Consider the following 23,028-nt stretch of genomic DNA (forward strand, 5'->3'; position numbering starts at 1 on the left):
TTATATGGTTAATTCTCACATCTTTTGTTTGCCTTTAGAATATACATTTATGCCTGTGTTGAAATAGGGTAAAATTACAGGATTCCTATAGAGAAGTCAGATTTATAATGTAGGAGGGGTTAGATATCTTTCTGACTCTGTTCCCTGGATCTAGGTTAGTTACTGCTCTTTTATCTTTGGGTGATAATAGAGCATCAATTTAGTAGAGAACTCCTTAAGTGCTAGCTAGGTAAGTGTCAGCTGCTGTCTTTGGTCTGAGGGAGATAATTAAGAGCTTTATTCTAAAGCTCACCTGTTGGAGTTCTAGATACTTGTTAACAATGTGCTTTGTTCTTATTTTATCTAACAAGTAATTTAGAATCCTCTCTGTTGAATTATGTCATTTGTCAGTATTTTTGATGGCACTTCTAATAATCTTTCTAAAAAATTTTGCATTCAATATAGCATTTATTTGATGACAGTTTCATTGGAAATGTTCATTAGTCCCTTGATCTTGAATGGTTACAGTATGTAGCTTGTGTACCTGTTCTTTTTAAGTTATCTTGTGTTTGTATTTTATGTTAGTCATAAAAATTTTCACACATGAAACAAAAAAGGTGAAAATAATAGTTATGTTATATAATACCCACTTAATTATATTTCCAGTTGTTTTGAGTGATATAATTATTACTTTTTAATAAACTTTATTTTTAAAATTAGTTTTAGATTTACAGGATTATTGCAGACATAGTACAGAGTTGTCATACTCCACACAGTTTCCCCGATTATGAACATCTTATATTAGAATGAAATATTTATTACAATTAGTGAGCCTATATTGATACATTATTGTTAAAGTCCGTACTTTATTCAGATTTCTTTAGTTTTTACCTAATGTCTTTTTTTTCTGTTCCAGAATCTTAGCAAGCATACTATACTACATTTAGTTGTCGTGTTTTCTTAGTCCCTCTTGACTGTGAGGATTTCTCAGACTTTTTTTTTTTTTATCACATTGGTACTTTTGCGATCAGGTACTGATCAGGTATTTTACAGTGTTCCTGATAGGATTTTCTGGTGTTTTTCTCATGAGTTGACTGGGTTTATGGTTTTTAATAGGAAGACCTTAGAGGTAAACTGCTAACTGTTGTCATCATATCACTTCCAGGGTATATAATACGACCTGGGTTTCCCTGGTGCCTCCAACAGTAAAGAATCTGCCTGCAGTGCAGGAGGCCTGGGTTCCGTTCCTGGGTTGGGAAGATCCCCTGGAGAAGGGAATGGCTACCCATTCCAATATTCTTGCCTGGAGAATTCTATGGACAGAGGAGCCTGGCAGGCTGCAGTTCATGGAGTGCCAAAGAGTCGGACAATACTGAGCGACTTTCACTTTCACTTTTTGTAATATAGCTTATCACTGTTGATGTCTACCTTGATCACCTGCCTAAGATAGTTAATGTTAAATTTCTCCACTGTAAAGTTAGCACCATCTCCTCATCCTCTGCTTCCTGCTGCAATACCATACTCTTTTGGGAAGAAGATCTGTACACAGCCTATTGTTAAAGATAGGTGATTATGCTCCTCCTCCTTCAGAGTAGAGTATCTGTTTAAATTATTTGAAATTCTTGTACATGGGAGGTATTTCTTCTCTACTGTTACATGTATTCAACCATTTATTTGTATCAGTATGATTCATGGATATTTGTTTTATACTTTGGGTTGGCCTTGGAGTAAAAAATGAAGCAGAGCAAAGGCTAACAGAGTTTTGGCAAGAGAACACACTGGTCATAGCGAAGATCTTCCAACAACACAAGAGATGACTTTACACGTGGACATCACCAGATGGTCAATACCAAAATTAGATTGATTATATTCTTTGCAGCTGACGATGGAGAAGCTCTATACAGTCAGCAAAAACAAAACTGGGAGTTGACTGTGGCTCAGATCATAAACTCCTTATTGCAAAATTCAGATGTCGATTGAAGAAAGTAGGGAAAAGCAGTAGACCATTCAGGTATGACCTAAAACAAATCCTTTATGATTATACAGTGGAAATGACAAATAGATTCAAGGAATTGAATCTGATAGAGTGCCTGAAGAACTATGGACAAAGGTTCGTGACATTGTACAGGAGGTGGTGATCAAAATTGTTCCACATAAAAGAAAGGCAACAAGGCAAAATGGTTGTCTGGGGAGGCCATACAAATAGCTGAGAAAAAGAAGCAAAAGGTAAATGAGAAAAGGAAAGATATACACATCTGAATGCAGAGTTCTAAAGAATGGCAAGGAGAAATAAGAAAGCCTTTCTTATGCAAAGAAATAGAGGAAAACAACAGAACGGGAAAGACTAGAGATCTCATCAAGAAAATTAGAGATACCAAGGGAATATATCACGCAAAGATGGGTACAATAAAGGACAGAAATGGTATGAACCTAACAGAAGCAGAAGATATTAAGAAGAGGTGGCAAGAATACACAGAAGAGCTGTACAAAAAAGATCTTAATGACACGTATAACCACAATGGTGTGATCACTCACCTAAAGCAAGACGTCTTGGAGTGTGAAGTCAAGTGGGCCTTAGGAAGCATCACTACGAACAAAGGTAGTACGGGGACAGAATTCCAGCTGAGCTATTTCAAATCCTAAAAGATGATGCTGTGAAAGTGCTGTACTCAATATGCCAGGAAATTTGGAAAACTCATAAGTGGCCAAAGGACTGGAAAAGTTCAGTTTTCATTCCAATCCCAAAGAAGCACAATGCCAGAGAATGTTCAAACTACTGCACAGTTGCACTCATCTCACATGCTAGCAAAGTAATGCCCAAAGTTCTCCAAGCTAGGCTTCATCAGTACATGAATTGAGAACTTCCAGATGTTTAAGCTGGATTTAGAAAAGGCAGAGGAACTAGAGATCACATTGCCAACATCCATTGGATCATAGAGAAAGCTAGAAAATTCCAGAAAAACATGTACTTTTGCTTCATTGACTACATTAAAGCCTTTGACTGTGTAGATCACAACAAACTATAGAAAATTCTTTTAAAAAATGGGAATACCAGACCACCTCACCTGCCTCCTGAGAAACCTGAATGCAGGTCAAGAAGCAACAGTTAGAACTGGTCATGGAACAATGAACTGGTTCCAAATCAGGAAAGGAGTACATCAAGGCTGTATATGTCACCCTGCTTATTTAACTTATATGCAGAGTACATCATGCGAAATGCCAGACTGGATGAAGCCCAAGCTGGAATCAAGATTGCCAGGAGAAATACAGTAGCCTCAGATATGCAGATGATACCACCCTTATAGCAGAAAGTTAAGAGGAACTAAAGAGCTTCTTGATGAAGGTGAAAGAGGAGAGTGAAAAAGCTGGCTTAATACTCAACATTCAAAAAACAAAGATCTTGGCATCTGCTCCCATCATTTCATGGCAAATAGATGGAGAAATATGGAAACAGTGACAGACTTTATTTTGGGGGGCTCCAAAATCACTGCAGATGGTGACTGTAGCCACGAAATTAAGAAAAGTTTGCTCCTTGGAAGAAAAGCTGTGACCAACCTAGACTCCATATTAAAAAGCAGAGACATCACTTTGCCAGCAAAGGTCCATATAGTCAAAGCTATGGTTTTTCTGGTAGCTATGTATGGATGTGAGAGTTGGACCATAAAGAAGGCTTAGCATTGAAGAATTGATACTTTTGTATTGTGGTGTTGGAGAAGACTCTTGAGAGTCCCTTGGACTACAAGGAGATCAAACCAGTCAATCCTAAAGGAAATGAGCCCTAAATATTCATTGGAAGGACTGATGCTGAAGACGAACCTCCAATACTTTGGCCACCTGATGCAAAGAGCAAGCTAATCAGAAAAGACCCTGATGTTGGGGAAAATTGAAGGCAGGAGGAGAAAGGGATGACACAGGGCAAGATGGTTGGATGGCTTCACCGACTCAATGGACATGAGTTTCAGCAAGCTCCGGAGGATGAAGAAGGACAGGGAAGCCTGGCGTCCTGCAGTCCTTGGGGTTGCAAAGAGTCAGACATGACTGAGCAACTGAACAACAACAAATAATACCACTTCATTTTGCTGCTCAAAGTGTTCTAGCTTTGGAAGACCTTTCATTTGTTCATTTGTCCCTTTGATATAGTGCCATATTGGCTTTGTTTTGCTTTTTTTTCCTTTTGTACTTTCCATCACTACAAGATGTTCCAGACTTTTCTGCCCTGTTCCTAGAATTAGCCATTTCTCCACTGAGCCCTGATTGCTTTCATAATATAATTTTTTAATAAGTTTATTGAGATATAATTGGCATATAAATTACCTGTTTAAAATGTAAAGTTCAGTGACTTTTTCAGATATTCACAGAAATGTGTAGTTTTAACAATCAATTTTAGAGCATTTTATCCCTGCAAAATGAACTAGGAAATGGCAACCCACTCCAGTATTCTTGCCTCAAAAATTCACGGACAGAGGAGCCTCAGTTCAGTTCAGTTGCTCAGTTGTGTCCAACTCTTTATGACACCATGAATCGCAGCACGCCAGGCCTCCCTGTCCATCACCAACTCCTGGAGTTCACTCAAACTCATGTCCATCGAGTCGGTGATTCCATCCAGCCATCTCATCCTCTGTTGTCCCCTTCTCCTCCTGCCCCCAATCCCTCCCAGCATCAGAGTCTTTTCCAGTGAGTCAGCTCTTCACATGAGGTGGCCAAAGTATTGGAGTTTCAGCTTCAGCATTAGTCCTTCCAATGAATACCCAGGACTTATCTCCTTTAGGATGACTGGTCAGATCTCCTTGCAGTCCAAGGGACTCTCAAGAGTCTTCTCCAACACCACAGTTCAAAAGCATCAATTCTTCAGTGCTCAGCTTTCTTCACAGTCCAACTCTCATATCCATATATGACCACTGGAAAAACCATAGCCTTGACTAGATGGACCTTTGTTGGCTGAGTAATATATCTGCTTTTCAGTATGCTATCTAGGTTGGTCATAACTTTCCTTCCAAGGAGTAAGCATCTTTTAATTTCATGGCTGCAATCACCATCTGCAGTGATTTTGGAGCCCAAAAAAATAAAGTCTGACACTGTTTCCCCATCTATTTCCCATGAAGTGATGGGACCAGATGCCATGATCTTCGTTTTCTGAATGTTGAGCTTTAAGCCAACTCTTTCACTCTCCTCTTTCACTTTCATCAAGAGGCTTTTTAGTTCCTCTTCACTTTCTGCCATAAGGGTGGTGTCATCTGCATATCTGAGGTTATTGGTATTTCTTCTGGCAATCTTGATTCCAGCTTGTGCTTCTTCCAGCCCAGCGTTTCTCATGATGTACTGTGCATATAAGTTAAATAAGCAGGGTGACAATATACAGCCTTGACGTACTCCTTTTCCTATTTGGAACCAGTCTGTTGTTCCATGTCCAGTTCTAACTGTTGCTTCCTGACCTGCATATAGGTTTCTCAAGAGGCAGGTCAGGTAGTCTGGTATTCCCATTTCTTTCAGAATTTTCCACAGTTTCTTATGATCCACACAGTCAATGGCTTTGGGATAGTCAATAAAGCAGAAATAGATGTTTTTTCTGGAACTCTGTTCCTTTTTCGACGATCCAGCGGATGTTGGCAATTTGATCTCTGGTTCCTCTGCCTTTTCTAAAACCAGCTTGAACATCTGGAAGTTCACAGTTCACGTATTGCTGAAGCCTGTCTTGGAGAATTTTGAGCATTACTTTACTAGCGTGTGAGATGAGTGCAATTTTGTGGTAGTTTGAGCATTCTTTGGCATTGCCTTTCTTTGGGATTGGAATGAAAACTGACCTTTTCCAGTCCTGTGGCCACTGCTGAGTTTTCCAAATTTGCTGGCATATTGAGTGCAGCACTTTCACGGCATCATCTTTTAGGATTTGAAATAGCTCAACTGGAATTCCATCACCTCCACTAGCTTTGTTCGTAGTGATGCTTTCTAAGGCCCACTTGACTTCACATTCCAGGATGTCCGGCTCTAGGTGAGTGATCACACCATCGTGATTATCTTGGTCGTGAAGATCTTTTTTGTACAGTTCTTCTGTGTATCCTTCCACTTCTTCTTAATACCTTCTGCTTCTGTTAGGTCCATACCATTTCTGTCCTTTATCTAGCCCATCTTTGCATGAAATGTTTCCTTGGTATCTAATTTTCTTGAAGAGATTTCTAGTCTTTCCCATTCTGTTGTTTCCCTCTATTTCTTTGCATTGATCGCTGAGGAAGGCTTTCTTATCTCTCCTTGGAACTCTTTGGAACTTTGCATTCAGATGCTTATATCTTTTCTTTTCTGCTTTGCTTTTTGCTTCTCTTCTTTTCACAGCTATTTGTAAGACCTCCTCAGACAGCCATTTTGCTTTTTTGCATTTCTTTTCCATGGGGATGGTCTTGATCCCTGTCTCCTCTACAGTGTCGCAAACCTCCATCCATAGTTCATCAGGCACTCTGCCTATCAGATCTAGGCCCTTAAATCTATTTCTCACTTCCACTATATAATCATAAGGGATTTCACTTAGGTCATACCTGAATGGTCTAGTGGTTTTCCCCACTTTCTTCAGTTTAAGTCTGAATTTGGCAATAAGGAATTCATGATCTGAGCCACAGTCAGCTCCTGGTCTTGTTTTTGCTGACTGTATAGAGCTTCTCCATCTTTGGCTGCAAAGAATATATATAATCAATCTGATTTCAGTATTGACCATCTGGTGATGTCCATGTGTAGAGTCTTGTCTTGTGTTGTTGGAAGAGGGTGTTTGCTATGACCAGTGCATTCTCTTGGCAAAGCTCTATTAGCCTTTGCCTTGCTTCCTTCCATACTCCAAGGCCAAATTTGCCTGTTACTCCATGTGTTTATTGATTTCCTACTTTGGCATTCCAGTTCCCTATAATGAAAAAGACATCTTTTTGGGGTGTTAGTTTTAAAAGATCTTGTAGGTCTTCATAGGACCATTCAACTTCAGCTTCTTGAGCATTACTGGTTGGGGCATAGGCTTGGATTACCGTGATATTGAATGATTTGCCTTGGAAACGAACAGAGATCATTCTGTCGTTTTTGAAATTGCATGCAAATGCTGCATTTCAGACTCTTTTGTTGACCATGATGGCTATTCCATTTCTTCTAAGGGATTCCTGCCCACAGTAGTAGATATAATGGTCATCTGAGTTAAATTCACCCATTCCAGTCCATTTTAGTTTGCTGATTCCTAGAATGTCAACATTCACTCTGCCATCTCTTGTTTGACCACTTCCAATTTGCCTTGATTCATGGACCTGATATTCCAGGTTCCTATGTAATATTGCTGTTTACAGCATCGGACCTTGCTCCTATCACCAGTCACATCCACAACTGGGTATTGTTTTTGCTTTGGCTCCATCCCTTCATTCTTTCTGGAGTTATTTCTCCACTGATCTCCAGTAGCATATTGGGCAGCTACTGACCTGGGGAGTTCCCCTTTCAGTGTCCTATCCTTTTGCCTTTTCATACTGTTCATGGGGTTCTCACGGCAAGAATGCTGAAGTGGCTTGCCATTCCCTTCTCCAGTGGACCACATTCTGTCAGACCTCTCTTCCATGACCCACCCATCTTGGGTGGCCCCAGAGGGCATGGCTTAGTTTCATTGAATTAGACAAGGCTGTGGTCCTAGTGTGATTAGATTGGCTAGTTTTCTGTGATTATGGTTTCAGTGTGTCTGCCCTCTGATGCCCTCTCGCAACACCTACGGTCTTACTTGGGTTTCTCTTACCTTGGACTCGGGTATCTCTTCACGGCTGCTCCCAGGTCTTACAATAAAGATGCACAGTTCCGAGCGGACAGGGGGCTTAGAGGGAGGGCAGTGCGGCCCAGACAACCTGGCCTCGACACCTCAGCTCCTGTTTCCATGCAACCGAACCTGAGCTTGTGCCCTCAGAGAACAAAAGAGTCAGAAGTAACTAAACACACACACACACACACACACACACACACACACACACACACGTGTCCCCATGAAAAGAAACACTGTACCCTGTTAGCACTCACTTTGCATTTCCTGTTTCTCCCCCCAACTCCCCACCAGGATAACACTCTGTTTCTGGATTTATCTGTTGTGGACATTTCATGTAAATGACATTGTACAGTATGTAGCTTTTTGCACACTACTTTTACTTAGCATAATGTTTTCAAGGTTTATCTATGTTGTAGCTTCTATCAGTACTTCATTTACTTTTACTGTTGAATAATAATCAGTTATACTGATAGATCACATTGTGTTTATCCATTCATTGTTTGATGGATATTGGGTCGTTTTCATGTTTCTACTTTTTGGCTGTTATGAATAATGCTGTGTACATTTGTGTACAAAAATTTTTTGAAGTTTTTTTGTTTGGATCTGAATCAAGATCTACACTATTGGTTTGTATGCATTTTAAGTTTCCTTTAAGCTAAAAGTATCCCCCTATACCTTCCTTTATTCCTTGTAATTTATTTGTTGAAGTAACTGGGTCATTTGTCACCAAGAATTTTCTCTCAGTGGGGATGATGTTGATTGCAACCCCATGGGGTCTATTACCACATTACCCTGTCCTTTTATTTTTTCTTAATTTGTCATTGGATCTAGAGCTTGATTCAGGGTTTTGCTGTTGTTTTGCTGAGACTACCACATAGGTGGTGGTGGTGTATGCTTTCATCAAGAGGCATATCGTGTGTGTTTCCCTGTTGCTGTCAGCCGCCAGAGTTCAACATACTGTGGCCATGAGTCACGTCTGGTTTGTGGCCTCTTTTTGTACGTCAGTTCAGTTCAGTCACTCAGTCGTGTCCGACTCTTTGCAACCCCATGAATCGCAGCACGCCAGGCCTCCCGGTGCATCGCCAACTCCCGGGGTTCACTCAGATTCACATCCATCGAGTCAGTGATGCCATCCAGCCATCTCATCCTCTGTCGTCCCCTTCTTCTCCTGCCCCCAATCCCTCCCAGCATCAGAGTCTTTTCCAGTGAGTCAGCTCTTTGAATGAGGTGGCCAAAGAACTGGAGTTTCAGCTTTAGCATCACTCCTTCCAAAGAACACCCAGGACTGATCTCCTTTAGGATGGACTGGTTGGATCTCCTTGCAGTCCAACGGACTCTCAAGAGTCTTCTCCAGCACCACAGTTCAAAAGCATCAACTCTTCGGCACTCAGCTTTCTTCACAGTCCAACTCTCACATCTCACATTCTCACTGGAAAAACCATAGCCTTGACTAGACAGACCTTTGTTGGCAAAGTAATGTCTCTGCTTTTGAATATGCTGTCTAGGTTGGTCATAACTTTCCTTCCAAGGAGTAAGCGTCTTTTAATTTCGTGGTTGCCATCACCATCTGCAGTGATTTTGGAGCCCCCAAAAATAAAGTCTGACACTGTTTACAATGTTTCCCCATCTATTTCCCATGAAGTGATGGGACCAGATGCCATGGTCTTCGTTTTCTGAATGTTGAGCTTTAAGCCAGCCTTTTCACTCTCCTCTTTCACTTTGATCAAGAGGCTTTTTAGTTCTTCACTTTCTGCCATAAGGGTGGTGTCATCTGCATATCTAAGGTTATTTATATTTCTCCTGGCAATCTTGATTCCAGCTTGTGCTTCTTCCAGCCCAGCGTTTCTCATGATGTACTCTGCATATAAGTTAAATAAACAGGGTGACAATATACAGCCTTGACGTACTCCTTTTCCTATCTGGAACCAGTCTGTTGTTCCATGTCCAGTTCTAACTGTTGCTTCCTGACCTGCATATAGGTTTCTCAAGAGGCAGGTCAGGTGGTCAGGTATTCCCATCTCTTGAAGAATTTTCCACAGTTTCTTGTGATCCACACAGTCAAAGGCTTTGGCATAGTCAATAAAGCTGGAATAGATGTTTTTCTGGAACTCTCTTGCCTTTTTGATTATCCAGCGGATGTTGGCAATTTGATCTCTGCTTCCTCTGCCTTTCCTAAAACCAGCTTGAACATCTGGAACATCTGGAAGTTTTTTTACATAGTATTAGCCAAAGTTGGGTTTTATATTTTTAAAGCATTAAAAAAATGAAAAACAAAGAAAGAATATGTGACCGAAACTGTATGTAGCCTGCCAATCCTAACGTACTGTCTCACCCTTTGCAGAAAAGTTTGCTGACTCCCGGGTCAATGGTGTTTATTTCCCAGAGTGGTTAATTTATTAGGGTTTGCAAAATTGTGATATTATCTCATTATTTAATTATTAGGTGGACTGCCTCCATAAACAGAAACTTACTTGGTGAATTTGATTCCCATCAGAACAATTTGATCAGGAAAAACACTAAATTACATGCCACTTTTTAAAAATAATGGTTTGATTCTGTAATGTTCTCCAAAGTTGACCAATTAGTGCTTTTGTTTGTTGGTATTATAAAGTAATATGCTTAGTCCTTCAGTCATGTCCAACTCTGTGACCCCATGGACTGTTCCCCACCAGGCTTCTCAGTCCATGGGATTCTCCAGGCAAGAATACCAGAGTGGGTACCCATTTCCTTCTCCAAGGGATCTTCCCAACCCAGGGATTGAACCCAGGTCTCCTGGGTTGCAGGCAGATTCTTTACCATCTGAGCCATTGGTACCCAGCATATCTTAGTGTTTCAACTTTTTATGTAATTATAGTGACTGATGCTTAAGTGTCCCATGTTTGGCCAGTCTTGAGTCTTTGGGGATGATCAATCGCTTTGTGTTTTCTGGTGTGACTAGATGTTGCAGATTCATCTCACGTGCCAGTTGCAAACCTGGAATTAACCAGTTTTTTTTTTAAATGTTTTGTGTGAAAAAATGGAATTTAGAGGCCACATCTGTGTATGGAAAGTATTTATTGCTACTGAGCTGAGCATTGTCACCAGTCCTTTTCATGTGAAGTGTTATTAGGAAATAACATATTTTTTAAATAAATAAAATACAAATTCATGTTGCACACAAAACAGAGGAGTACATGGCTTTTACTTAATCTTACTGATTTTACATCTGTATTGCTTCCACACTGAGATGAGAATCTTGTTTTTTGTAACTCAGTGAATTTACTCATTTGCTTTATTCCAACACACACACACACAGACACCACCCACCCCCCAACTCTCCAGCCCCGTTCCCAGTCTCAGTATCAATAGCAACTGCAATAAAATGGTTACTAAAACAGTTTAAATTGTGTCCTAAATTCTTGACTAGTTTCTTTTTGTGTGGTTAAAAGGATAACTGGATATTTAGGTTTGTTTCGTTTCTGATTTTAATTTTTAGAGACTTTGAAATTTTATTTTTTTGTTTTTTAACTGTGTAAAATATTTACATGGTCCTAATGTCAAATCTCGGAGAAGGCAATGGCACCCCACTCCAGTACTCTTGCCTGGAGAATCCCATGGGCAGAGGAGCCTGGTGGGCTGCAGTCCATGGGGTCGCTGAGGGTCGGACACGACTGAGCGACTTCACTTTCACTTTTCACTTTCATGCATTGGAGAAGGAAATGGCAACCCACTCCAGTGTTCTTGCCTGGAGAATCCCAGGGACGGGGAAGCCTGGTGGGCTGCTGTCTATGGGGTCACACAGAGTTGGACACGACTGAAGTGACTTATCAGCATCAATGTCAAATCTATGAAGAAGATCTATTCAGTGACATCCAACTTCAGTTCCAGTCTCCTGTAATCATATTTTTTCCTTCTTAGCTGCATTAAAAACTATGTGGATATGTATTAGTATCTCACCTTTCTTAGATAAATATATCTACTTTCTTCAACCTTGCTTTTTCACTTAATTTATCCTAGAGATCACTCCATGGTAGAATATATTCTGTCATTTTACCTATTCACCACTGCATAGTATCCCACCGTGTCCGTGTACCACGGTTTGTTCAGTGTGTCCATTGCTGGTGTCAGGATTGTTTCCATGCTGTTACTGCAGGTAGTGCTGCAGTGATGAGTCTTGCTTGTACCTGTTTTCGTATTTTGGCCGGTCTGTGGAAGGAGTAGATTCAGAGACAGGGGATTGCTGAATCAAAGGGTGCTAGATATTGCAAACCCCCTTCTCTAGTGGCCATGCCATTTTGCATTCCCATCAGCCTGTCTCATTGCCTATAGAGTATGTTGAAAACATTTGGGGTTTTGCCATTATGATAGGTGAGAAGTTGTATCTGAGTGTAGTTTTAATTTGCATCCTTATTATGAATGAGGTTAAGTATCTTTTAAAATGATAAAAGGACCATTTCAGTCTAATTCTACATCTGTGTGAAAACGGCATGTAATTATAGTAGTATAGAAAGTCATATTTTACTTCCACAAATGTATTTACAACTACTTGGTTATTATATACATGCATATATGTGGCTTCACTGTGTGTATTTTGGGGCTCATTCTTATCTTTCTGATACTTATCTTTCTGATACTGTTGGCATCTCTCTTAGATTTTAGAAGTCTTCTCTTTTTCCTCCCCTTGGTTATTTCAATCATAAATATGTCACCAAGAGATTAATAGACCAGTGAATGAAATATGAATTTGTCTATGACAACATTACAGCTTACTAATGCAGGCTTGAGTCAACAAGTCTAAACTCAGTTTATTTTTCATCAGTAAATAATACAGTTGAACAGAAAGATTCTAGAACCTCGTCTACAGACCTTGTAAGACTATCACATGAGTTTTCTGAAACATCTGCTTATTTTGCAACAAGAGCTTTACATGCATCAAGTTCTTTGCAGAAAATAGTTTTGATATTGTAAGACTCATTATTAAGGATTTGTAGTCTTAGGTTATTCTTTTTTGTATATATTTAAGTTGTTAGATTGTCCTGTGGGATTTCATAAATATTGCTTTTGTTAGTAAAGCTGCTGACAGCAAAAGCTTTCAATAAATTATTCATAATGTTTGTTTTCTGTGTTCAAGAATTAATGCATCTTTATGCAGGAATTTTTTTAGCTGAACTTGATAACAATTTGTAGACATATGGTGTACAGTACACTTGAATACAAATTGTAATGCTTGTTTTCAGTACGAGAAAAGTAGTCTATTAGTGATCCTTAGAGCAACATCAACTCTCCAGAACATAGCTGATTACTGAAGAATAATAGAAAAAAGCTTAAAAAAATGTGAAGTAATTAAATGTCAGAGAAATTCCTGTTCTTTAAAGATGTGGGCCACTGGATTTTATCTGTTTTGTTTACTTCCACTTGTGTACTTACTATTCTCTTTGGTTCATTGAGAACTTTAGGCCTTGTTTTACCATCTTGCTCTCCATTCCAAGTTCTGGATAACTTGTGTGTCTACTTTGCTTATTATCTTTTTAATACCATCTTCAGTACTTTCAGTACTTTAACTTCCTCATCTCCAATGACTTCTCTTTTATGCCACTTCAAATATCAGCTTCCATAACTGCATCCTACCCTTGTCACCACTCAGCAGTGCTGAAATACTGAAATTATATAACAGTCTCAGTATAGTCTCCTGTCTTTCCAGGTTTCTCACATTAAACTGGCACCATTTTTGCCCATATCCGGTCACTCCTATTTATTTCCTTTCCTATCTTTAGATTCCATTGACAACCAGTTGCTGATACCTTCAACTCTCCTATTTCATTGTCACTTTCTACTCATGTGCCTAGAAAGAAATCAGTTTTAAATGTCTAAACTTTTTCTTCCCTTTATTCTCCACAAAGTCATGTTCTTTTATTTGAACCTCTTTAAATACAGTTACCAACCTTAACTGGGCTCTCAGTGCAGCTGAGTAATCCAGTTTCCCCTGTCTTTGTGCCCTCTTCCTGACTGAAGCTACTTCAGGTGTTCACCACTACCTGCAGATGCCTTCTTCACATCTCCAGCCTACTCACACCATCAACAGTTGTTCTCTCCTTATGCTTAAGAGACTGTATGAGCAATTAACAATGACTCCTATAACTTTAAAGTCTTTCCTACCCAGAGTATCAATTAAGGTGTTTTATTCCGAGCATTACAGATTTTAACTAACTTGAGCAAAGAAGAAAGTTTATTAGAATGATGTTGGACAGCTTAAAGGATCAATGGAAAAACTAAAGAACCAAAGTGTCTACTATATCATTTAGATAAAAAAGGTTATTTTTCTATAAATTATCATTCTTCTCAGTTATATAATTAATTCTGTTTGAATTTTCTTGAGACCTCATGCCTAAGGATATATATGTCGCATGTTGTACAGTGTCTGATATGCTGTAATTGCCTGGACAATCAACAATCCAGTGGACTGCTTTGCTCTCAATGTTTTAACATTGCAAAAGCATCTAGGAGTAAGGACTTTTTTTTTTTTGATAAGGACATTTTTGTATATAACAGTACCATTAATCACATCTAAGAGCACATGTATACCTGTGATGGATTCATTTTGATGTTTGGCAAAACTAAAAAATTACGTAAAGTTTAAAAATAAAATAAAATTTAAAAAAAAATTAAAATGAATATTATCTAATATACTAAAAAGTTTAAGTCACTATTCCCTATATGCTATTTGTAAACCAGGACTCAGTAAAAGTTCACTCATTGTATTTTTGTCTCTTTAGTCATTTTTCATACCACCCTTAATACTGAATTTGATCCCTCAGTTAAGGTGGTGATCATTATGTTCGTTATGAAAGTACTTTTCGTTCCTTATAGTTAATGAGTAATTTGTGGATGACACTCTGAAATTGTGTGACTATCCTTTTTTCCAGAAACCTTCACCTAGTAGTTTGAGCAATAATCAATAATGAATTAATTATTACTACAATTTTAGATTAAGTTTCTAAAAAATTTTGTTTTTAAATAGGAGTTTCTGAGTAAGTGTTAAAGAGAAGATGTTGATAGTTTAAATTCCATAATTTTTACTATTTGGATATGGTAGACTGGTTGTTTGTATTTTACAGCCAGAAAGAGCTTTGCTTTGATTCCTCACATCTACTGTCACAATTCATAATCTTTTACTCTTTGCAGAAACAGTGCAACTTTTTTTTAAGAAAGAACTTTCTTGTTTGCTAAAAAGAATATTAATGAACAGTAGCATAGTCCATTGCAGTACTGACCAGTAGAAATGCAGTGTAAGCCATGTACATAATTAAAAATTTTAGTGTGCCAATTTCCATGTACCATACCACATTAGAAAACCAAAAAGAAACAAGTGAAATTAATTTTAAGATATTTTATTTCAATATATCCAAAATATTTAAACATGTAATCAGTACAAAGTTATTTTGCGTTCTTTGTGTGTGTGTGTGCACAATAAGTCTTCTAATATTGGTGTGTATTTTATGTATTTAGAATGTCACATTTCACATTCCCAATAGCCGCATGTCACTAAGTGACTACTGGGCAGTGCCAATATCCAACTGGATATTAGTTTAGTGGTTATGATCTTGGTCATAGGAAAGCCAGACTAACTTGATTCAAATTTTGCTTTCTTCATAGGTAGCTTCTAAAAGTGTTAGTCGCTTGTTTCCAGGTGGCTCAGTGATAAAGAATCCACTTGCCAGTGCAGGAGACGGGTTCAATCCCTGGGTTGGGACGATCCCCTGGAGAAGGAAATGGCAACCCACCGCAGTATTCTTGCCTGAGAAACCCTTATGGACAGAGGAGCCCGGTGGGCCACAGTCCATGGGATCGCAAAAGAGTCAAACATGACTGAGCAACTAATTAACAAACAGAATAGGTAGCTTCATGACTTTGGACATTATTCATTCTCTTTGTGGCTCGGTTTTCTCTTTGTAAATGAGAATGATAATTACTAATACTCGTTTTGGAGAATTGAAAGAATACAAACAAAGCATTAGAGTAACGGCTGGTACATAGTAAATATTCAGTAAATGTTAACTATTATTATTGTACCTTTAGACTTGGTCCCGTAATTACCATTTTTTTCATAGAAGTATCATTATATTTTTTAGAAATAGGACTAGATCTTGGATCCCTTGACTTCACTTCTGTATCAGGATGTTTGTTGCCCCCAGTCTCCTTTACCTCCTGTGTGGTGACTTCAGTAAGATGAACTAGATTTTCCAGGACACTTCTGCTTTCTAGTGTTTACTCCTCTAGTTACTATAATTCATTGAAATGAGTGGGGAAATCCAACTCTGCAAATCGCAATGAGTTAATAAAAGACTTATTGTTGTGATTTTTAAAAAACCCACAAAAGATTGACAGCTATAGTAACACTGGGTTGATGTATTTCTCTTTGTAAAATCCTAAAATTCCCTCTATTACAAAAGCCTGTGTAGTTGTAGCAATGAGATAAAATGTTAACATATGGAGTGGAGGTGATCTTGAATATTCATGATAGTTGTATCCAGTTCAGAGTTATTTAGAATGTGTTTTAGATTATCCATTTTTGCATTAGATCAGAGTAACTGTAGATGATTGCACGGGCAGTAGTTAATGAAATTTTACAAAGGACACATCATTTTTAAAAAATGTTGACAATGTACTGTGATAAAACATTTTGCAGTCAGAATACTAGTAAGTTTTTAAATACTAGTCATGGTAGAAAAGTGTGAAACATTTAACAAAGTAGTATAGAATTACAGTGTATTGATAAAACAGTGTCACCATTCACATCTTTGGGTTACACCTCAATGTTAATATTTGCATTATATTATTATCATTGAGCTTATATTTTCTTGTATAATATACAAAAATGGAACTAAAAAATTCTTGTTTCGGAAATTCAGAAGACCTTGCATCAGGTTTTGGGTGAGATATATTACTCTCAGGACAATCTTCTGGCCACAAATAACAAAAGTTGCTTATAAGATGTTTGGAGAAGGCAGTGGCACCCCACTCCAGTGCTCTTGCCTGGAAAATCCCATGGATGGAGGAGCCTGGTAGGGTGCAGTCCATGGGGTCGCCAAGAGTCGGACATGACTGAGCAACTTCACTGTCACTTTTCAGTTTCATTCATTGGAGAAGGAAATGGCAACCCACTCCAGTGTTCTTGCCTGGAGAATCCCAGAGACGGGGGAGCCTGGTGGGCTGCCGTCTATGGGGTCTCACAGTCGGATACGACTGCAGCGACTTATCAGACTTAACAGCATAAGATGTTTAGATAACTATCTAAACATGAAGATTTATATAGTTAATAGAAGTTCTGCTGCTGCTGCTGCTGCTAAGTCGCTTCAGTCGTGTCCAGCTCTGTGTGACCCCATAGATACCAGTCCGTCAGGCTCCCCCGTCCCCGGGATTCTCCAGGCAAAAATACTGAAGTGGGTATAGAAGTTCTACTTAGTGTAAAAATTTTTATATCTTTCTCATCTAGTAGAATGAAAAATTCAGATTTTCCCTTAATTTTCAGCTGAAAAAGTATTGCTAATATTGTTGGCCTGTTAGCTATTATTAATGTACCTTTCCTAAGAATTAGAGGATTTTCAGGTAATTGTTCAAAGCATTGGTGATATTGTTTGCAGGTTATCAGATAGTCTTCTTGCTGATCACATAGAAAGTTATGAAATATTAATGTTCTTTATTTATGACACTTTGAAAAGTGATAATAAAACATTTTACAAAGGACAGATTTGAAATCATCTGAATATCAAATTTTCAACAATGAAGCTGATCTTAAACAGTGGAAATCTGATGTTATGCAAAGCCACTAAGGATCACTAATACTTAATTTCATCTTGGCCCACCCACCCTTCAAACCTGTAGAATTCTGAAAAGTACACAAAACACGAAACAAACCAAGGTACAAAGGGCAAGAAGCATTGACAAACCAGAGGTCATTTTAATCCTCTTCTGTAGTCTAGCCTTCTAGACTAGTGGTTGTGTTGGCTATAAATAGTGTAAATATGGTAGAAGTTATGATGTAGATGACTAGGTTTAGTAATATTATAGTGGGTTGTATAGTAGGATTGCTGTTACTCAGCCTATGTGGGCAACTGATGAGTAGGCTATAATTTCTCATAGTTGGGTTTGGTTTAGTCTTCCTCAGCCTCTAATCATAATTGGTAAAATTGATAGAATAAGGATTAGGTTTAGGTTGATGGATGGAGAACTTTGGTAGAGTACGCATATAGGTGCTAATTTTTGTCATGTAAGCAGGATTAGGCCAGATGACAGGGAGATGCCTTGTGTTACTTCTGGGACTTAGACGTGGAATGGGGCTATTCCTAGTTTTATGGTGAGAGCTATTGTTATAAGTATAGATGCTGTTGGGTTGAATAATTTTATTACGGTCCATTGGCCTGAGAACATTAAATTAATGATAACGGCTATTATTAGTAATATTGAAGCTGTAGATTAGGTTAGGAAATATTTGGTCGATGCCTTGGATAGGCCTTAAAAACAAAGTTAATTGCTGAGAAGAGCACATACAGGGCGGGGTAAAAGACTTTTTCAGAGAGAGTCGTCAGGGAAGGCCTCTGTAGAAGTGACAGTTGGGTTGAAACATGAAGAATGAGAAGGAGCTAGACCTGTGATATGAGTGGTTGTGGAGCAAGTGTTCAGGCAGAGGGAAGAGCAAGTGCAAAGACTTTAGTACGGGAAAGAAAATGGCTTGTTCAGGAAACTAAATTATGTGGCCAGAGTTTACTGAGTTAGAGTGTGATATAAGATTAGGTTGCAGAGAGGCAGGAAGCAGATCCTGTAGACTTTTTGAATGCCTTGGTAATGAATTTGGATTTTATATTAGCTGTAATAGGGAGCTGTTGAAAGATTAGGCAGAGAAGAAAGATGACCAAATTTGAGTTTTAAGATCTCTTCATGTTATTTTATACATAATTATCAAAATGTAATTAAAAATAAAAAATAAAGTCCATATTTTATGCATTACAATTTCTAAAATGCGACTGGTAAACACAGAGTTTGTAAATGTTAGCAGTTTGGGGGAAAATAGTGTAGGCTTTTGGACTATGAATAGTTACTGTTAATTGAGGACCTGTTACCTGCCAAGCAGAACGTCCCTCATAGCTCAGTTAGTTAAAGAATCCGCCTGCAATGCAGGAGACTCCAGTTCGATTCCTGAGGCAGGAAGATCTGCTGGAGAAGGGATAGGCTACCCACTCCAGTATTTTTGGGCTTCCCTTGTGGCTCAGCTGGTAAAGAATCCAGTAAAGAATCTGCCCGCAATGTGGGAGACCTGGGTTCAGTCCCTTGGTTGGGAAGATTCCCCGGAGAAGGGAAAGACTACCCACTCCGGTATTGTGGTCTGGAGAATTCCATAGACTGTATAGTCCATGGGGCCGCAAAGGGTCAGACATGACTGAGCGACTTTCACTTCACTTCACTTACCTGCCAAGCAGTGAGGTGGGTGCTTTTACACATCTTCACAGAAATCTCCTTAAAAGGAAGCCATTATTTTATAGGGGAGAAAATTGTTTTCTAGGGGAATCAGTCCTGAATAATCATTGGAAGGACTGATGCTGAAGCGCCAATACTTTGGCTACCAGATGTGAAAAACTGACTCATTGGAAAAGACCCTGATGCTGGGAAAGATTGTAGGCAGGAGGAGAAGGGGATGACAGAGGAGATGGTTGGATGGCATCACCAACTCGATGGACATGAGTTTGAGCAGGCTCCAGGAGTTGATGACGGACAGGGAATCCTGGTGCACTGCAGTCTATGGGGTTGCAAAGAGTCGGACACAACTGAGCAACTGACCTGGACTGAGGGGAGAAGCAATTATTTTATAAGGGAGAAAGTTTTGAATACAGAAAGAAATTAACTAGCCCCGTCAGAGCTAGGATTTGCTACCATGTCTACCTGACTGCATTTTACTGAAGTTTTTTCCCACTTGGCTGTTTTTGCTAGGGGAAGGAGAAAGGAAGAACATTGAAGACTGAAGAAAAGGAAAGTGCTCTTACTATAATAAATTTTTATTGAATAAATTCACATATTTTTCATTTTGAAGTGTGATTGGAAAGGTAGATGCTATAAATTAGAACCATCAAATTGAATTTCTGTATTAGGACATTATGAACTTGAAAAAGAATTTCTGATCCAGGTTTGATTATAAGTGGACATTTGTTTTTTTAAATGATATATCTGTGCCGTAAAAGTTTTTCAAAACATGTGTTTATGAGTTAAAATCATCCATGTAATATTAACAGCTAGCCTCTTATCTAACTTGAAATTCCCAGGAAAGGAGTTCTGCATGCTTAATAGATTCAGTTTTTGGAGGAGTTAGCTGTACAGGGCAGAGAGGGGACATTGATTGTTGTATAGGAAAACAAGATAGAAAACATTTGTTAATGCTTGAGTGTTGCCTGTTCTTAATAGATAACATTGATGTATTTGGTTGAGCCCTTAGAATGTTGAATTACTTGAACTGACTTTTAAATGTTTTAATTATAAATTGAGAACCAGAAACAAGAGAACCTGAACTCTCAGGAACAAGAGTTCAGGTTCCTGAATGGTGATAGTGAACTCTGAGAGCTCAGGATGGATGAAATATGGGATTAAAGACTGACTAGATGGAATAGGACGATCAAAAGTAATGTTAAAGAGTAAAAGAAATATGAAGTCCATCAACATTAGTGTCTTAGCTTAGAGTGAAGAGATAATTTTCCTAGGATGAGTAACACTGTACAGAGCACTTATATTTGTAGGTGTATAAAAAAGTTTGCTTATCCTTCTGTTCCATATTCCTGCTGCTATCAATAACTTTGAACCTCTTTAGGCAGTAAGACAGCTAGATATCTTTTTATTTCTGCCAGTATTCATATCCTATGTGTCTGTGTGTGTTTTTTTTTACTCTGGGTCCAGTACAATTTAAAAATAATTATTGGCTGCATAATTAAAGTATGCAGTGAGTGTTATGATTTGTTGATATTTGGGGGTAGGGGCATTTCAGCTGAAATGAGTTTCTTGTGGATATTTTCCTTTCATAAGATGGAATTCCATCAAGAAGTGTGAAATATTCTATCAAAAAGTGAGGAATAGTCTATCAAGAAGTGAGAGCTATTCCATTAAGAAGTGAGAAATTTGCAGAGACTTGGGAGCATAGAAGAGATCAGATAGGATCATTAAACCTATTTCAGAATAATTTGTATGGTGACTCTGGTTATAGTAAACTAAAATTAAACAAACAAGTGGATAGGGAATCAGAACCCTGGTGAGAAGTATAGGACGGTTTTTATACAAAGTCAGCTGAGAAGTGGGTGTCTGATAACACTTCTACTGTGACAAAGGAAGAGTGGTTAAATACAGTGGTGATGGATCTTTTGAAAAATAATCCTCTGTCCTCAACAAAGGATTAATCACCACCAACAACAGAAAATTTGTTATTAAAAGGATGACAAGTATGCGTAAGCAATTGTTCATATTTTTTAAAGTAAATAATACAGAAATCCATGAAGTTAAAACCCTTCTCCCTATATGCTCTCCATCAGCAGCTCAATCCCACTACTCTCCCCGAGAGAAAACTCTGTTGACTGTTTAGTGTTTATTCTTCCAGACTTCTTCCTCTATATTTACATTTAAATATATGCACATGCACATATATACTCCTGTGTAGAAGGCAATGGCACCCCACTCCAGTACTCTTGCCTGGAAAATCCCATGGATGGAGAAGCCTGGTAGGCTGCAGTCCATGGGGTCGCTGAGGGTCGGACACGACTGAGCGACTTCACTTTCACTTTTCACTTTCATGCACTGGAGAAGGAAATGGCAACCCACTCCAGCATTCTTGCCTAGAGAATCCCAGGGACGGGGGAGCCTGGTGGGCTGCCGTCTATGGGGTCGCACAGAGTTGGACACAACTGAAGTGACTTAGCAGTAGCAGCACATATATTTTAATATAAGTGGGATCATCCTGTACACATTTTAAAACTTAAATTTTTTTATTTAGCAAATATATGCGTTTTGATAATCATTAAGTCTCAGTATATGAATATACCCTAGACTTTTCATATTGTTCCCTTCTGGGCACACTATATATAGAGAGATGAAAGTAGCTTTATTTCTGCTTAAAGAAATAACGAAACCACAAAAGTAGTAGCACAAAACAAAGCTAAATTTTTAAAAATAATCTTAGGACAAAGAAAACCTTTTAAAATATAACAGGTTTACTTTTAGGTAGTTAAAATGTATTAACTAAAAATCAAAGTAGAAAAAAGAACATTTACAAAACATGGTTATCTATGCCCAAAGATTGCTTTTAGTCACTAGGATGAATAATCCATTAGAAAAATGGACAGAGTGTCTGTATAGTGACTTTATGAAAGAAATACAGCCAGTTAACATAGAAGAAATACCTTATTACCAAAGAATCATCTCAATTTTCTCTTTTACGTTCTGTAGAAAATTTCACTTTTTGAATACTAGAATTTTAAATATTTCTAAATCTCATTATAGGGTTTATAATAAAACTTCTACTAAATATTCATATCATCTAGCAAGGCTGGGTATTTCCAGTAGCAGGGTCTTTTTTCCTAAATGGGTCAAATTTTTATTTCCTAATAAAAAATAGGTTTTATTTATTAGATATGAATATGAATTTATTGGATATTCATAGTAAAATGACTGTATTTTTGTATCATACCTAAAGGAGAAGCCACTTAAAAATAATTTTTGGACATGTTATATCTTCTTACAGAAATAAAGGAGAAAAGTTTTGTTTACCTTTGTTCTTTTTCTTTATTATTTCTATAGGATCCAGCATTCGGACATTCACTCCATTTTACTTTTTGGTGGAACCAGTGGATACACTCTCAGTTAGAGGCTCTTCTGTTATACTAAACTGTTCAGCATATTCTGAGCCATCTCCAAAAATTGAATGGAAAAAAGATGGAACTCTTTTAAACTTAGTGTCAGATGATCGACGCCAGCTTCTCCCAGATGGGTCTTTGTTTATCAGCAGTGTGGTGCATTCCAAACACAATAAACCTGATGAAGGTTATTATCAGTGTGTAGCCACTGTTGAGAGTCTTGGAACTATTGTCAGCAGAACGGCCAAGCTCACAGTAGCAGGTAAGTTTCGTTGAATAATTTATTTGTATTTTCAAGTTTTCATAAAGAGTGAATCTTGATAAAAGTGGTATTATCCTAGAGTTTTCATTAAACTGGTTACAGCAAATACACTCATTTAACAAGTATCAATTGAGCATATAATGTGTATAGGATTATGCTTGGAT

At 38.2% G+C, this 23,028-nt stretch overlaps 1 protein-coding gene across 2 annotated transcripts in view; it reads left to right on the top strand.

The window, feature by feature from the left end:
* Positions 1–23,028, top strand: part of NEO1 (neogenin 1) — a 237,205-nt gene that overhangs the window by 50,374 nt on the left and 163,803 nt on the right. For both annotated transcript variants that reach the window (XM_070377403.1, XM_070377404.1), the window contains exon 2: positions 22,547–22,864. In XM_070377403.1, the coding sequence (XP_070233504.1) occupies positions 22,547–22,864 (318 nt within the window). The remainder of the gene's footprint in view (positions 1–22,546; positions 22,865–23,028) is intronic.

This window comes from Bos mutus, chromosome 10 (genome assembly GCF_027580195.1).
Source record: "Bos mutus isolate GX-2022 chromosome 10, NWIPB_WYAK_1.1, whole genome shotgun sequence".
NCBI lineage: Eukaryota > Metazoa > Chordata > Mammalia > Artiodactyla > Bovidae > Bos > Bos mutus.